Source organism: Eutrigla gurnardus, assembly GCF_963514095.1.
Source record: "Eutrigla gurnardus genome assembly, chromosome: 13".
Lineage (NCBI taxonomy): Eukaryota > Metazoa > Chordata > Actinopteri > Perciformes > Triglidae > Eutrigla > Eutrigla gurnardus.
In genome coordinates, this window is record NC_139936.1 from 2,590,976 (window position 1) to 2,609,991 (window position 19,016).

At 43.4% G+C, this 19,016-nt stretch overlaps 1 protein-coding gene across 1 annotated transcript; it reads right to left on the bottom strand.

Moving 5' to 3' along the window:
- Nucleotides 1-250: 250 nt before the first annotated feature.
- Nucleotides 251-18,495, bottom strand: zbtb34 (zinc finger and BTB domain containing 34). Its single transcript, XM_084023974.1, has 2 exons — nt 18,343-18,495; nt 251-6,952 (listed from the first exon to the last, which is right to left on the bottom strand). Exon 2 carries the CDS (start codon nt 6,917-6,919, stop codon nt 5,390-5,392), a length of 1,530 nt encoding a protein of 509 aa, XP_083880100.1. The 5' UTR covers nt 6,920-6,952; nt 18,343-18,495; the 3' UTR covers nt 251-5,389.
- Between the last annotated feature and the right edge of the window lie 521 nt (nt 18,496-19,016).

The window sequence follows — 19,016 nt, forward strand, 5'->3', positions numbered from 1 at the left end:
TGGGCAACTTTCTAGGCTGTAATTGTTGAGCTCTAGCTCCCCCTGCAGGCCAACAGTTGCACATACAGCAGATGTTCCATCATATAAACTATTACTGCAGTATCTTGTGAATTTCATTCATGCCAGCAACACATTTGGACTCCTCGTTGTTCAACACATCATAAACAAGGCTGCTAAAGCGGTGATTTTGAGCTTGCATGCACACATGAATAAATATATGACGTCTGAGAGACAGAAAAGACAAACTGTAGCCAAATGAGCGTCTTTATTTTACAAACGCATTATTCTATTGACATTTTTCTTATATAATAAAAAAGCAATTTACAAGCTTTAGAACCAAAAACAAAGCAGCACATAATGATTATGAGTAAAATATATAATTTGAATAAATATATTTTATTTCATGCTATAAAATAAATTCATAAATGGCAATAGATACAACATCAGCTCTAGCTAGCTTCATTTACTTCATAGTTGTACAAAACAGTAGAGTACTGAGGTTCACAGTTGGGTTGTGAGGTTGTGTGTAGAGTGGACAAAACAAAAAAAAAGAAAAAAAAGGGGGTTTTGGGGGCATTTCTGCTGTCACGGTTTCGGGGTGGCGGTCTCCGGTGCTCCCCGAGCTTCAGCTCTGGGAAACTTTGGGCTCATTGAGACCTTTGAGGCAGAATGTTTGGGAACCATTGACTGAGGATTTGTTTCCCCACCTGAAGAGAAGTGCACAATTATACTACGGACACAAGCCATATGTCCAATGAGACTACATTTAAACACTATATACCCTGAGTTCTAAGTTGTTGTTGTTTTTGCCTCATCACCAAATACATTTGACCCAGAGACGTGATAGTGCAGAGTTTAGGGAGTTGTAAAAAGGAAAAGGAACAATAGCTGGACTGAAAACGTTCCCCCTCCCGTCCTGAACAGCTACGACTACAGTCTCGGAGCCCGAGGAGCCAACGGAGAGCGCTCGAACCCCGACGCCACAGCAGACGCCCCCCCGCCCCCCCAACAGTGGCTATGCAGCCCAAAATCCCTTTCGTTATTTGACACAGCTGGAGGTGCGACACCGAGTTTGATGACTGAACCACACACTCCGTTCTCGTGTTGCAGTTTACCGACTACCACTGGATTTTGATGAGTATTTAAGAACACCAGCAAGCAACACCGCTTTCCCCGTTTACATATTTATATATAATATATTTTTTTAATATTATTTCTGAAGACGAAAGTCAACCTGTCCAAGGTTTCAGAAAATATCTAGAAAATAAAATCAATATCAAATTGTCCTACTTCAATTCAACAGCTCCCTGACATTGAGTTTGTTTGATATATGACAGGTCAATATTTCAATAGACTTGATGATCCCAATACACCACTTTGTTTTTTGTTTTTTTAAAAAGGTTATTGCTTATTCTTATAATACACAGTGGACAGAAACTGACAGAAAAGCTGTGGAAGACTTAAGATTTTCTTTTTCTAAGCCTGTATCAGTGTTTGTAAACTACCTGAAGTGAGTTTATTATAAAAAGAATAGGACGAGCTGCAATTTCAAAAAAGTAGTCTGACAGCCTTCCCTGTAAACACTTCCTTTTGATTACTTGTGGCCCACAATGCATCTCATGTTCCTCTCAGAGGTGTGGAACTAAGAGTCGATTCGAGTGTGTGTGTGTGTGTGTGTCTCAAGTTCAGTTAGTTGTGTAGGTGTGTATCACATAGGTAACTACAGTTCATGAAAAAGCACTACAACAACCCCCCCTCCATTCGCCTATGATGATTGCATGGACTTGTTTGCTCGGTGGATAAAAACAAAATGACTAGTCTAACAGCACCATTTAAGGGGGAAGGTCCCGACCAAAGTGATTGAGGCCGTTCTAGCGGAGTCCCTTAAAGGGAAACTACAGACAAACGTGACATTTCTTGGATGGAATTTACTATCAACAAAAAAACTATAAGTGCACAATCGATGACACGAGTACATGAAATAAAATCAAGTTATAAAAATTGGCAATTTCATACAATTTTGTGATTGAGCAACGTGCAATTCAGCTACAGTATATTGGGGGAGGGGGGCTTCTTGTGATTTTCTACTCAAATATTTAACTTTATTATCTGCTAAAAGCTGTTCCCTGGTCAGATGACGAAGAAAGCAAGTAGATTTTGTGTTTCTCATGCATCTCCTTCCTTCGTTGAAATGCCTTAAACTACAGTACATCGTTAAGATTGTCCTCAGTGGTTGGAGGAGGCATACAGTGTAGTCTCTGAACATTGGGCAACAGCTCTTGGGGAACAAAGTCTGCCTCATTTGATTGTAATCAGTTGCTACAAAATCAGTTAACCTTATAATCGTATTGTCCATTCCATGACAAAAAAACAAAAAGATCAAAAGCGAAAACGAGGGCGCAGGATTTGAGCTGAAAAACAAAACAAAAAACGACAAAAATGGACAAGAATGACATGAATTAATTTCTGTTCATTCTCAGTAACACTTCACAATAAAAGATGTGGCCATGTTGTAGTATAATCTCTCTATTCAATCCTTTAGAAAATGAAAGAGGCACAGGAGTCTAAGTGCCAAAATCTAAAGTGTAAAGCTTGTGGCAAGGCACTAAGTTCAAGATGCCACTTTTTTTGCGAAGTATTCTCTCTTTTTGTTTACATTGGCTTCAAACAATTACAAATACCTATTGCACACCTTTAATGTTGTCAGCTCTCGTATGGCTTAATATATTATGTTATTTATGTCTTCGCTGCTTAATGTCTTCTTAGCAAATTGTTCAAATTTGTACGAGTGATTGTTAAAAGCTGGGAAACGTACATTCCTTTGCAAATAGCAACTAGTCCTACGTTAAATTAACAACCTATTCTTCTAAATGAGCAGTCTATTCTGCGATATAGTCAAAATTTACGGTTAAAAATCCCCTATTAGTCTTTGGCGTGAACTCTTGGCACAAAAAATCGTGTTAGCGGTTGTACCCATTACTCACAAAACATTACTGACAGGAAGGTATGCGTTTCCCTCTGATTTCTCTAGGTGAGGGGCACGAATCGTCACGGGTGGATTCAAATTAGTCAGCGACTGATATTTGGGCGAGGTCAGATCAAACCTGCACGCCATATCAGCGGCCGACGGGGGAGAAAAAAAAAGTCTGAGGAAACATTCATCTGAAAAGGTACTGTACAGGTTGACAGACTGTGGATGTGAAGACTAAAAGTGTTTATGATACGTACAAAGATAAAGAAGAGCTAGCTATACCGATTACTGCAGAATTCCCTGCATTTTGGTTTGCCGTCTTAACTGTCAAATGAGTGAAGACAACGACCGCACATTCAGTGGAATAAAAAAAAGGGGAGGCGAGCACCAAAACATAACATTTTCCCTCCAAAACGCAGCACACAATAGTAGTAAATTATATATGGAAACTTTGAAATAATCAAATCACTGAAAGCAAATTCAGCATGGACTTAAGTGGGACAAAATAAAGAGAATATAGCAGGTGCTCTTCGAAATAAGGGATTAAAAAACAGCTGGATGGCAAATAAGAAAGCAGGATAGCACAAAAAGGAGACCACCCAGCTGAGCTTTACATTTCCTAAATATAACAGGATTACCATTCAGGGCTTTTATGTATTTACTGTGAATGCAGATTCCTTTTAGGTCAAAATGGAAATAAAACCCAACACCCTACTATCCCTGATCCCCAACCATTCAAACAGGATACATAAAACGTGTCTGACTTGAAGCCAACAGTATTCACGTGATTGCAGAGTCTCATCAACGTTCACAACATTTTTTTTTTTTTTTACTCGGAGGAAAGATGACCGCTATGAAAACTACCACTTCCCCCCCGACACCGCTGCATCAGAATTAAGACAGAAATGATCACATTATCTCGATGGCATGACGCCCACCCCCACCCAGCTAAACTCTGCAAAGTGCATCAATACTTTGGATCGCCAGCTACCCCTAACAACTAACTTAGCTTTAAATCTAGCTTCGCTGCATCTATGTCAACACCGGGAAGTAGGATCGGCAAAAAAACCCACCCTGAACCAAGGTAGGACAGAAGGAAACGAACCAAAATAGCTCTTTCAAATAATGGAAGAAAAACCATGTCAGAATGGCTGAGATTCCTTTGTTCTTTCGGTTTGCATATTATTCAGGCAAGTGTACTATTGATTCACGTGAACAGATACAGAGCCGTTCCTCCTGTGCTGAGTTGACATTTCTACTCCCGTCTCTGTGAAGACGGCGAGCGTTAAACCTAGAAGCCTACTTTAGGACAAAACAATTTACACGTAGTATAATAAATTCAATATAAGTCTGCCGACAAGAGTATAGAGGAATACAAATGACTTGGTATGGACATAATTTATCCATTACATGGATGACAGCATCTAGAACCACACTTTGGCCAACAGAGAGTGAGAGAGAGAGATCTCCAGTAGTGATGAGATAAAATTCTTGAGTTTTGAGTGTAGAACGTTATAAGAAAGCAAAAATCATATCTTGAAAATATGCAGGGTCATTTTCTTACTCTATCGTCTGCCTTTTGCCATAAAACAAACACACAAGAAAGCTAGCAAATTTAACGTACTCCAAACATAGCACCTTCTTAATCCTGGCTGACCGTGAACATTTTTTTTTTTTTTGACAAGGACTTACGTCCCTAATCCATACAATCAGCAAGGAATATTTCCCCTAAGTATCGAGGCTTTGTGTTGCGAGGATATTCTTTACAGGGTTTTGGCAATAAGATACCGCACATAAAACCTAAAAACGGATTTCAAACGGTGAACGCGTCTGTGTGCCTAGTAGGTTCTTGGCTATGAGGTAGAACCTGGTGAGTTTCATTTAAGTTAAAATACTGTCTGTTATGAGTATGTAGTTGCATCATGAGGTATTGACCGGATATGTCACACGAAGCTTTGCACTGGCAGAAAAAATCATTCCTTGTGAGTAAGTGACCGCCTGTGGTCACATGTGCAAAAACAGGTCAGGTAAAAAGGTGATATGACAAGCATCTTACCAGAGCTTTCACATTATCAATTATTGCAACATGCCTATATAACTCTGTAAATATGTTTTAAAAAACATGGAAAGATAAAAAGAGAAATCAATTTAGGGGGTCTTGATTATTGGGACCTCCTGAAAAATAGTAAGTTGTTACTCCCTTTGCTTGAAATAATCAAATTTCTATAAAGCACCCATTTGCTCTCTGCATTCAACAGCTAACTTTCACAAAATTGACAGAAACCCTTGACGCAAGAAATGTCTATAGTAGAGGGAGCTGATTCAAAAAGAGAGAGAGAGAGAGAGAGAGAGAGAAAAAGTCCTTTAAGTTGAGTTAAGATAAACATTTCTTAAAGCTTCTTTAACCTGAAGCAGGACCTAAAAATCACATCTTGATGCTTGAGCCTCCTCCGGACTGCATTTTGAACTCTCCTCCATGTCGTTGGCCGGCGCCTCTTCTGCATATTGCGTCTCGAAGGCCATCCCCTCGGACGTCTCCTCTTGGTCCTTCTGACCTGAGTTTCCCTCCGTCGTCTCTGGAGAGTCTATGTGATTACTCCCGTCCGTCGCTCCCATGTGCTTCTTCCTCAGGTGCTGGTTAAGGGTGCCCTGAAACGGGAAGCATTTGCCACAGATCTGACAGTGGAAGGGCTTGTTGTCCGTGTGGCCACGGATGTGGTACTCCAGCTGGTCTTTCCTCGTGTACTTCTTGCCACAGAACTTACAAACGAACGGGGTGATTCCCATGTGCAGGCGCATGTGGCGATCCAGGCTTCCTTTCTGGTTGAAGGTCTTTCCACAGTAGATGCAAATGAGTCTCTCGTTGTAAGGGTACCACTGGCTCCGCAGGCTACGCTCTCGCACGTCGTTCTCCAACCCCGTGCCCACCGGGGCCGACTCGCTGTCCTCGGAGCCCGGTTTGACGTGACTCAGCACCCCCGCCGGGATGGCCAGGGGGCGCTTCGCCCTGGCTCGCCCACCTCTGTAGCCACTGAGAATGGAGCGGGAGGGACTGGAGTTGCTGAGGTTGACGAAGCATGGGGAGGACAGCCCTGAGTAAGAATAGGCGGCGGACTGGATGACGGGACCGTAAGAGCCCACGCTAACAGCCAACACCTGCTCTCCGTCTACCAACTCCGTGTGGTAGCCGTCGTCACCGGCCGAGGAGCTGTCCGAGTACGTGGGCCGGTCGGTCTTCTCTATCTTCACGTGCACGTCCGTTACTTGCCCGTCTTTGCCGATCAGCTCCACCTGCTCCGTCTCTCCCTCCATGGGGGCGTCATGCTCTGAGACGCTGTCGCTGCTGCCCCGGTCCGACTGGCCTTCCTCTGGCTGCGGTCTGCCGCGGCCCAGGCCTTTTCCCGCCAGCTCAAATCGCACCTCGTGTCCTGCCTGACCCTGCCGGGAGTAGTAAGGGGGGGAGATCTGGGTAGGGTTTACAAAAAGGCTGCTGTCATTGACCCCGTTACCGCTGGTGTGCGAGTCTTCCTTCCCTGGGCTGCAGGCATCAGCTGGGAGGCTGATCTTGGAGTGGATGCTCTCCAGGATTTGGGTACACTTGTCAATGATGGTCTGCATCTGTAGAAAGCTGGCAGCGGTGAGGAAACTGATAATATCCTTGAGCTGCAGGGCCATGTGACCGGTGTAGCAGAACGCGAGGAGCTGCTCAAACACCTCGGGGCTTTTGATGACCGAGATGGAAAGGCCACTCATGGTGCCGAGAGACGAGTGGTCACGAAAGTAGGGTGAACTCGCTGCCAGCACGGCCTTGTGGGCTCGGAACGGCTGGCCCTGAATGTGAACGATGATGTCACACAGCTTCCCCTGCAGCCGCAGATCATTGAGCTGGGTCAGAACAGTGTTGCTGAACTCCGGCACATCAAACTCGATGTAGCTGCCGTCGTCCATTTCTTGGATATGTTTCTCCAGTTTGATGGCTGCCTGATGGGAAAAGAAAAGAATGAAAAAAAAAAAAATCCATTAGGTTTTGAAACATCACATTTGCAATGCACGGCAGCATTTTTTGCAATTTCACGGTTAACGGGACAGACAGGAGGTTGTTTAAGATGACAAGGTTATTTTACACAGGACTGAATTTGAAGAATTATATATGAAAAGAAACAACACTGAATGAATTGCAGCAAACACAGCACTTTTATAGGCTTCGTGTTTTTGATATATTTTGTTGTAGCTGCACTCAAAAATGCACTTTGAGACAGATTCTTCTGAAACTACCATTTTGCTAACACCCAACCAATCAAATTACCCACACAGCAAAGTGTCCAACCTTGGCTCTCTGTTACGTGGGAGGTGGACATGAACCCGGCCTGTAGCTTTTTTCTAATGTGCACTGACGTAACTGTAAATGTATGTTTGCTCTACGAGAGATATCATTAAAAGTGAACATATAATTCTAGCCGAGTCTGCTCACGGTAACAGAATGCAAATCATGTGTGTGTGTGTTGGGAAGGGGGGGATTACGGCATTTTTTACTGGTTAGTAAAGGCTATATTGAGCCACTGAGGCAGATCTGATCCTTTGTTTTACATCAGCTTCAACACAGATGTTTCTACCTAATTTATGTGTCTCTGGCGTTTTGCTGTCATCTATGGTCTCAACTCACTCACCAAACAGTGCAACAAAAGCACCAACAAGAAAAAGCCAGTAAGAGTTATTTATTAATGTCATCTGTGAAAAAGATGTACACACGGAAATAAAACACTCAATGTTCATTCAGGTAAAAAAACTGCACTGGAGCACAATTTTAAAAAGGAAATAGAAGAGAAATTCCTGTGGTGGCAACATGGCCAACAAGATTACGCACGGAGAGGGTTTGTTATTTTATACTCTGTAGAAATATTTTGTAAAAATGAAATAAACATTAATGAATAGCTTGGATGCAGGTGACTTTTTCTTAATGCAATGCAACTTGAAGTGTGCAGCTGTGCTACGTGAGGAAAATAGAAGGATCGGATCGGGACTTGGTATTGGTGGATACTCGGTATTAAATGACTGATCAGGAACGGAGGCAAAAAAAAACTTGGAAAATCCCTGATGCATGTGTACATGTCTGTTACGCAGTGTTGACCCGGCCTGTGGCGGCCCGCCAAAGTCTACTTTATCCCACCGCAGTTTTATAATGAACCGGGGGTCTCTCTCTGGCGCTCCGCTGCGTGCACCGACCGGTTTTAGTACGACTCGGAATGAGGAAGTGGCTGTTGGCTCCGGCCGTCCTCAGTGGACAGTCAACCACTACAGCGACCACTTAGGATCTACTTGCTTTTCTCAACCCGGCTGTTTAAACTCAAACGGTCCGAAATCGACTCCATGAGGGTGGTTTGAGGGCCTGGCGTCCACAAATAGGGCCTGTGCTTTCAACCCAACACCGTGCAATGCGATTGGCATTTTCTAGAGATCACAGAGATTGGCAGATTGGCCATTGGCGCCCTGTGCTCTTCACGGATGAGAGCAGGTTCACCCTGAGCACATGTGACCGATGTGACGGGGTCTGGCGACGCCGCGGAGAACGTTCTGCTGCCTGCAACATCCTCCAGCATGACCGGTTTGGCGGTGGGTCAGTGATGGTCTGGGGAGGCATTTCTTTGGAAGGTCGCATAGCCTGTGCTGGCCGGAGGTACCCTGACTGCCATTAGATACAGATGAGATCCCCAGGAAAAATAAATTAATTAAATGCCATTAAAGCATATTATTTGAAACGTGAGATAATTGTGATTTCCATTCTTACAAAATAATATATTATCAAGAATTGTGCAGCCCTAACATACAGTTTATGCTACTCACGTGACGAAAAAACAATATGAATGGATTGTTTTTGCCCTAAAATATACACGAGGAGAGAAAAAAAAAACCAGTCTAATGAATGGAATGTGGATATCAGACCTGCAAACTCCTCAGAGGAAAAAAGGTGACAGTGTCACGGGGGGATTTTTTTTTTTGATGGTACTATGCAAATGACACTAGTCTGAGCGTGACTTAACAAAACTCAGCATACTTTCTCAAAAATCATTGTCTTGGAGGGATTTGCGCGGTAGCCAGGCGACCGTCTCATCCAATGGCGAGCTCAGTTGGCGCTGTGTGCTTCAAGATTCCGATTGGCTCAGAGAAATGTCAATTATAAGAAAGATTCTGAAGCAAGTGCTGAGATTCCGATTGGCCCAGAGAAATGTCAATTATTATTGTTCAATAACGAAAAACCATGCAAAAGTGCATTCAACCTTTCTCCGTGAACAAAAACTACAGCTCCCATGATGCCCCGCGGCAAACCAGGAAGTGCAGCCCCCACGTCAAGTGCCGGTCCCTGTGATTCAACTATCAAAACTAAACAAACAAGTATGGATAAACACGGATGGAACAACAACGTTATAAATCCAAATATTATCTTTATGTCCCACAGCTTCACCATTTCATTAACTTTTAACTTCTATTGTCAGTAACTTAACTGCTTGGATCTACCGGAGCATAGCGTTATCGCGTTTGCTTTAACGTACAATACAGGGGAGCGGACAAAACACAGAGCGACGATACAGCATAGAGTTAGCAGACAACATGAAGCGTAGCCTACAACATGAAAGCACACAAGAAAACAAGAACTTAATGCGGTGTTCACACCGGACGCGATAGACGCGAATACAATCGCGTGAGACGCGTGTATCGCGCCGCTTGATCATTTTGGACTATTCGCGTCTTTCGCGTCATTCGCTTCATTCGCGCATGACGCTCATTTTTGAGGGGAGCCGGCGGGTCACGTCGGCGGACCCTCCTCCTCCGCCTCGGGGTACCCGATGCCAGAGTCCGTGAGCCTCCTCCGGGAGCCACGTCCCTCGCACCTCTCCCCAGAGTCGGGGCCACATTCGACCTCAGATCAGACAAGACAACTCGCTGAATTTAAGCATATTACTAAGCGGAGGAAAATAAACTATCTAGGATTCCCTCAGTAGCGGCGAGCGAAGAGGGAAGAGCCCAGCGCCGAATCCCCGTCCGACGGGCGGGCGGACGTGGGAAATGTGGCGTACGGAAGACCGATTGCCCGGTGTCGCGCGGGGGCCTGAGTCCTTCTGATAGAGGCTTAGCCCGTGGACGGTGTGAGGCCGGTACGGCCCCCGTCGCGCCGGGATCCGGTCTTCCCGAGTCGGGTTTGGTAATGCAGCCCGTCCATCTCAGCTCATCTGTCTGTCGGCTTGAACTCGTCGCTGATTGGATGTCGCGGCGCGATGCCGCCTGAAAAGTTCGATATTTTCAACTTTATTCGCCTGAATCGCGTGTCATCGCGCCATTTACATTGGTTTTCCAATGTAGAGTCGCCGCTCAATTCGCGTCTATCGCGTTCGGTGTGAACGCCCCTTTAAAGAGGAACTACACCATTGGGCTGCTGAACCTCGAACGGTTCTCAATGAATATTACTTGCGGGATTTTAGCTCTGGATTAACATACACAAAAATAAAAAATAAACTACACAAATGACATAACTGCACAGAAAACACAACAATAAGAGTGATCCAATAATTGTTCGCAATTCTGGACCCCCCCCCCCCCCAAAAGAAAACTCTCCGGTTCTACACGATCCACGTGAATGACCAAATTGACCAAGAAAACGGCGATTGTCGCCGAAAAGCGACAAGTTTGCAGCTCTGGGATATAAAATAAGATCCAGCAGCAAAGCAATTTCACAGTAGTGGAATGACTGCAGCATCATCAAAGTCACATGACACTGTAATCACATTTTAGGTATCCATCAAAGCAATTCTCCCGTGGTTGGGAATCGCAGCGTAGGTTATAATGCAATATAATAAAACAATGACCAAGATAGATTCTGTGATACAATTCAAGGCAATAATAATAATGATAATAATAATAATAATAATAATAATCACGATATCCATGTCACTGAAGAAAAATATCCCTGAAAGGGCAAAAAGCAGCAATTATACATCCATCCATCCATCCATCCATCCATCCATTTTCTACCGCTTATCCTGTATTCAGGGTCACGGGGGGGCTGGAGCCGATCCCAGCTGTCATTGGGCGAAGGCAGGGTACACCCTGGACAGGACGCCAGTCTATCACAGGGCCAACATGTAGAGACAAACAACCATTCACACTCACATTCACACCTACGGGCAATTTAGAGTCACCAATTAACCTATCCCCATCCTGCATGTCTTTGGACTGTGGGAGGAAGCCGGAGAACCCGGAGAGAACCCACGCTTACACGGGGAGAACATGCAAACTCCACACAGAAGGAACCCGGGCCGACCCGGGAATCGAACCCAGGACCCTCTTGCTGTGAGGCGAGAGTGCTACCCACTACACCACCGTGCAGCCCGCAATTATACATACAATATATATTTATTCACTGTATTTTGGTGTCAGCCGTACATGGTAAGAGGTGCCAGAAAGGATGCCTCACTAAAATATCTCGGCAGTAACTTCATTTGCAAGACTACATTTGAAAACGTGTAACTAGGGCTGGGTATACGACAACGATACTTTGCGTGAATGAAAACCTCGCAGCCTATTTAGTAGACCAACTATGTTTCCATAAATAACTTCAGCTCAAGTCTCTACTATATGTAAAAAATGTTTGCTATGTAAACATCCTTGTAAAGGAAACACGAGTGACAAGAGCTATTAGTTCATTGCAACAGCAACATGCTGGCAACATGAAAGGAAAAATAACGTGGATATCTGAAAGGACAAGTGTGGATATCTGAAATATTAATTTTGACTCAGGAGAATTAAAATACACCAGGTCTACGTGGTGGGTGCTGTGTCACCCTTCACTGGTCTGATAGACAGCATGAGCTTCATTCCCACCGGAGCCTGCAGTGATGTTTTTAACAAATCTTATAAGACATCGTTTCACTGCTTAACGCTTCATTGAACTTGAGAAAGAAGAGATCACCTCAACACTCAACCGCCCTGTTTCAAAGAGCCACGGTCCCTATTTCACATGTCGAGGCATATTAGCATCCGTGTTAGATGACAGATACTGGGAGAATGTGCAGCGCTTCCTCTTGAATACCTAATTGCGAATAAGGTTAAATGTCCTTCAATATTACGTATAAATATTACCCTGCCAATCACTACTCTCAGAAATAAAAGCGTCTCACAGTTTTACACCTTGGCATCGTTCTCGCACAGCACCATTGACACTTAAAGTCTTTACATTATTATGGCAAAATGGGGCATTTGGTTGTCATAAACCCAACAAAAGACGACAAAAAATTTGACATGATACATTTCATAATGATGGCTAAAGTCCTGAAAGATGTTATGCGATACTACTTTCTAATCTAATCTAATTCTAATCTTTTCATTGATTAAACAAAAGAGGAAAAAAAAGGAGCGACAAGTAGGATAAAATAACATAATGCTGGGGGTTTCGTTTTTTCCCCACTTTTTGGAATTACAATCTAAACGGTAAATGGCCTCATTTATATAGCGCTTTTCTCCAAAGCGCTTTACAGTAATGACTGACATTCACCCATTCACACACCGACGGTGGAGTCAACCACACAGGGCGACAGCCAGCTCGTCAGGAGGAATTAGGGTGAGGTGTCTTGCTCAGGGACCCCAGGCACTCAGCTAGGAGGAGCTGGGGATCGAACCGGCAATCTTGCGGTTGCCAGCCAACCCGCTCTACCTCCTGAGCTAAACCCCCCCCAATCTGCCACTATAGGTATTATTGCTAACCAAGAAACTAAGAAGTAAGTCGATTTAATGATTGGGACCGGTTGAACACAATGTACCTACCAAGTTGTACACCACTGAAACCATACATGGTATAGAGGCTAAGCTATTGGCAGAGAAAGAAGAAAATCTGGTTCTGCTTTGTATGTGAGCTTGCACTCGGCTTTCATGAAGTGTATCACACAAAGCCCTTCTTTGTAAAAACACGTGTTCTACTTCGTTTTATTTACTGGAAATGACAAATAAGCCTTAGCTAGGTTTCTGTAGTGAAATAAGGACAGTGTCCCACTGTCCAGCGCTGTGTCTAGGGACGGGACGATATAGGGTTTAAATAACGCATCGGGATAAAAAAAAAATAATAAAAAAAATGATTCTTGGTGATTTTTCATTATCGGAATAGTCAAGAATATCGTCAATCTCACTATCATACAGGATACAAAAATACAGGATACAAACCTTTTTATATTTGATGTATTTATCCTTTATTTATGCAGGAGACCTTATGATTCATGATCATCTCATTCAAGATTAAAAAGTATGTTCACTAAAAAAAGATGTTTTATCTGTGATGCTTCTAAAGTGCAGCGCTTCTTCCAGTATGTTTTACTGCCATTTTAAAGTTAAATGCACACTTTGATGATTATTAGGATCATTTTGTGAATTGTCAATCCTGTGTGTGTTTAGGTAATTAATTTTGCCCTAATCCTTAATGACACAGGTGGAACCGCCTCTGTAACTGTCTGATTGTAGATAATGTGTTAATCCTCTCGTTCCAGCTCACAAGCTCAACTGACAACTGCCCCACCCTGCATTATGATATGTCATAGCAAACAAGCCATTACATTCAAGCTTCCACTGAAACACATTCTGGCAAAAGGATGGTCCAGATCCTACCATGAAAGACACCGCAAGCTGGCTCATGAACACTAAACAACCCTGCATTCACAGCAGAACTAGTTAAACCACACTTTGGATGGCAGCTAATGTACCCACGGTGTCATTCTGCATTTGAAAGAGCAAACACTTCCAAGTTGGAAAAACTTAGTGTCAGTTCTCCAGCTTAACCCTCCTCTCCCCCCACGCCATCTGCCCTTCTCCCATCTCTCCCTCTGCACCCTCCTCCCTGCCCCTTACTAGAAATTCAGGATAATCTTCCGCAAACTGAGTCCCTATCAGCACTTTGGGAGTGTAAACACTTTCTCCGAACGCCAAAAGCTGGCAGAGACACCTGTCTAACAAACCATATGCTCTCATCCTGGCATGGGAGAGAGGGGAAATCGTGGCAAAACAGAGAATCGTAAGAAAAGGTGTGCAGCATATTTTCACTCCCCCGTTACCAGCCTTCAAATGCAGCATGTTCATACACTAAACACATCAGCGATGGCTGCCAACAGCATGCCGAACGGAGAACGGAGCCAAGTTGAAGGGCAGCCAAAGAATGTATGCCCAGTAGTTGAGATGCACATGCTGGGCTCACATGGGAGAAACAGAAAAAAAAAAGAGAGAAAAATCCCAGCTCAAAAAATTCCAATCCGAGTTGCCTGCATGGTAATAAACCTTTTTGACACAGCTGCTTCAGGTCGGTAGGTATAAAAAGGAAGCAGAGTGCATTGTGATATTTTGGCTGAATGTAAGATCAGCATAACTTTGGTGGTAAGATGTCACCTAAAGCCTAGAATGTAGGCAGGTCACTCAGAAAAAAAAAAGCAGAAGTGGAAAAAAAACACTAGAAGAAAAATCAAAGTCAGCAAGCAAGCATTGTATGCTTTTTTTTTTTCAACATCAGCAACATTTCAAATACTTTGAAAAACAGCTTGTGGGGCAGACCAGGCCCAGAACAGAAGTGCTTAACAAGCAAAGGTTGGGAGAGCAATTTCAAACGGATAGTAAAAAGAATAAGGTAAAAATAGACTAAATTCTGTGAGAAAGACATGCATTGTGCAAACTGTTATGGCAGTGGAGCTCTGTATGCAGAACTGTATATTGTATGCTTAGCCATTGGGTGTGTTCTCTTATTGGATTTGTATGGAGTAAATAGCTGTAAAACAAGAACATGCTCGTCTTTCATTTCAGCCTACTCACATGCTTACGAAACAATTGGAAGAACTGGAGCCCCGAGGACCTCCTCATTATCTTTACTCTTCAAATTCATTCACAAACACTGAACCGAAATAATAACTGACCAACAAATTGACAGTGCTGTGCAGTGAAGTTTGCCACAATTATAAAATCAAGTTATTCCTGGTGACAGTGTTGCTCAAGGCTAAGAGATGATGAAATAGACTTGAGTCTGTGTTTTGGCATTTTTAAATGGGTGAAAAGTGATAGATAGTCCACAAGGACTGCCAAAAGTTATCTTCCCAATTCCTAAATCTGCATCCAATACAAGCAACAACTGAAGCATCCATACGAGGGGAACACATTGAAATCATAATTCATACTCAGGACTGGGTGAACGATGATACAGATCATCAAACTTATCTCAAAATGCATATTGTTCATATTCAGGCACTTCCACGCGAGGGCGAAGTTGGAGGATCAACACAAGTTTTCAATACGCTAGACCGCAGACAACAGTACACAGCAATGTGTTAAAACAGTGTTTTGTTTGTGGTGGGTTATGCAGGAACAGTATCTGTTACAGAGAAGCCTTGCAAACCCCTGATAACAAATAATAAAGTAGACGTATAGCTGCACACTTCCTACTTGTATGACTGTTTGATGCCATCACGCTACGAGTACATTGCAATGACACCGAATTTAAACAAAACAGGTCTAAAAGTAAAACATACTTTCTACAGTCATTGTCGCTGGATTGTTGAAGCCTCTATTAGAAAGACGGCACACCCAAAAGTTGCCTTGGTGGCGTCTTTCTCTGAAGCTACAATGCCTGTGTGTTCAGTACCCTGATGCAACGTTCTTGTGCTAACAGGTCTTGCTCGTTCTTTCTCTTGCCGGCTGCTAAAAAGAGTCGCTGAATAAAAACATCAGATAAGTGAACATTAAATTTGTGCAACATGGCCCTAAGTTAGCTAACTAGCAAGCAAAAGTAGCTGCAACACTGGTAATGTACATAGTCCAAGACCAGAGATGTAAACTAAATGGTGCTATGACAAATTTACTGTAAACTGCAACTTTCTTGACGTACAAAAATGATCTTTAAAATTGACAAATGTGTAATTCATGGTATTTCAGAACTGAAGAAAACTCTTGGAACCTAAAGCATATTCAGTTGCCTTAAATAAAGCTTTCAAAGAAATTCATGGTAAAATTCAAATGGGATCAAAAAATGTTTAGTGTAAATATATCTTACAATACAAAACATTAAAATTGGACGTACATAGCACTTTGAAATGCAACGCCAAAGCTCAGCGCTTTAATGGAGCACCAGAGTAAGAAAAATGTTTAAACGGTGAGTTACTGTTTAATGGGTGTCTGAGGATCGAAAGGAAATTAACTGACGTCCCTAGCAAGGATATCATCTTGCTACACTGTCTTTGCACCTAGAGCTACTATGCAGCGATTCCACTGCTGCAATTAGTACAGATGGCAGGCATACATTTGATGCAATGCCCTTAAAACCGGTTTTGCTCTCATGCTGGAGAATAATTACATTCCACCATTTTGCTGCTGATATGCAAATGTCTACATAGTGTGTCAGTTTTACTGTTTTCTTTGTGAATGTTTCCTAAATTTGCAACAGTTTTTTAAAAATATTTATGCATAGAAAACACTGTAAATCATCTCTTACATGCTTAGAAATAATAACAAATTGATCATAGAACAATATGATGATAAAAACTGTCATATTTACCAGGCCAAAGAGAGACTTAACATGGACTTCTGAAGCATAATGTAACCTACATCACTGTGAGTTAAGGCCACTTAAGTTGTAATGTCATCCAACCTGCATGTGCTACCTTGTGAGATGACTTGGGGGTGTGTTCACAGTATTTCCACAACATTACAGCCTACTCAAAATACTCATACATTACTAACCATTTAACATGATGCTGAACATGACTTAGCCCTTTCTGATGGCAATGTTATCCGGGGAGCTTTGACGGATAGACTGTGTGCTCCACGTTTAACAGGACGCGTGACAGAGTCCTCTTTTCACCATCAGACATTACTGTACGCACCTAGCATTCGCACTCGTATTACACAATTTGAGCTGGCAGTTCAAACCAATAGTTTTACTGCTGATCCCAAACAGAATTGGGACTATAAAACACAGGGTTGAATGGGTGCAAAGCCATAATGGTTGCTCATGCAAAAGTCATAATTGGTTTTGGCTCCACTGCATTCTTCTGACATGCCATACAGTTAAATGTTTAGGCTATTTTGTAAGACAATTGCCCTGGAATAACACATGGTTTTGGTTGAAAAAACCGAGCTTTTTTTTTAGAAGCAGCGTGATTGTTGACATTCAGGGAAATGATTGCCACCGAAATAATAATGAACAGCATCGAGGGCGAACCTGGGTGAACCCAGGTGTGCAGAAATAAATGTGCACTTCGTCCTTTACTGCCATTACTTCTAGCATAAATAGTTACATTAACTGTGCCCAAATGGCATGACGAAACACTGACATATTAAGGCAACGTTGCGTGTTATGACACCAATGCATACATACGGGCCTGCTGCCGCCGCATTAACGTACAGTGGGTTTAAAATAAGGGTTTTAACGCGACGTTAACTTATTCACGAAGACTTGCATGTACGTTAGCTTCATCGGACACGGACGGACTGTCAGTCCCGTCGTACGTGCACACAATGCCGATACACTGGGGAGCAAACGTGCGGTGTCTCAAACTTTACAAACCATTCTGTTAGTAGTTAACGTCAGTTAGCCGTTGATTGTGTGGGGAGGAGGGGAGGGGGGCTAACGCTACCTAGCCGAGCAGCTAAGGTTAACGCTAGCTTCGACCGTCACATCCACCTGCTTTTATTTGTTGTCTCCACCACGTCTCACATTTCTGCGGTTACTTGGGTTAAATTAACGTTAGTTTAAACACACAAACAAAATACACCGGGCTAACAGGGCCCAACCGTCCAACTATGAAGCAACACACACAAGCGCTAGCTAGCTAGCTACAGCGCTAGCTATGTTATCTAGCCCAGAATCGAGCAATTATTTCAGAGCAGAACACGTTAACTTTCAGACAGACAACACACTTTTCACGAATTTGTGAGCTTTTCTGTGTTGTTTTATTATTATTATAAACAAAGCCTGACACAAGTGTACGGCTTGGTGGTGAAGTTACAACATCGAACGGCGTGGGGGGGGGGGCAAACTATGTCGGCGCTGTCACGAAATAGCTAACGTTAGCATGCTAAGTAGCAGCTAGCGCGCATGCTAACTAGCTCACGCTAGCCGCTAGCTAGCTAGCGAGCATCCCATGTCAGCCAGCGATGGGTAGCGGCTAACGGCTAGCTAGCTAGCATTTAGTTGCCAGCGTACGGTCGGAGGCAAATTATTCACCCCCCCACCAACCACCACCACAACCCCACAACAACCCCCCCACACGTTACTTTCGCTGTCAGGGCAAGAATACCCGCAGAGGTCGCGAGCGCATCGGTCACCGAGCCAACCCAAAGTTGAAGTGCGTTAAACTCACCGTCTTGCAGATATTAGCAATAAACGTTGTCCATTCCCCTCAGTAGTTCGCTAACACTACCGCCAGGCCTCCCCCCCTCTCTCTCTCTCTCCGTCTCTCTCTCTCCAGTCCAGATGTGTCAGACAGTTGCTGCTGCAATTTTCGCATCAACAGGAAGTGTTCTCTTTTGGCTCTTTGCATTCATTCTATCGGCGTGTTTTTGCGGCAGCCCCTCCCTGCGCTCGCGCCGGTGTAGCGAGACATCATGTTCTGAATAATATACGTCGGCGATGTATACGCGCGCGCGCGCGAATGCATGAATGTCAAACAGCCTGCGGTCGGGATTTCTCCCATAGCAGGATAGCGTGGCTAAACGTATATATCTATATATAAGGACTCTGACCACAGTCATGGCAGCAAACTGTTCGTGGGTCAGTTTCATTCATGTGGGAGTGAAAGTGCATTTTGTTCTGCCGTTTATTCAGTGTGGCTCGCGACTTTTTAAAAATATTTTTTTAGCACTTTTATTCATTTAAATGTGATTTTGACTATTCCAGCTATGCACCTGTGCAGGTGTCCCCCCCCCCCACACACACACAATGAGAGAAAACAGTTGCGTCACTATAACTTTAGAGACATAAGGTCATTAATATACCCATGAGAAGCTGCCATTTGCGGTGTTTCGTAAAAGTTTT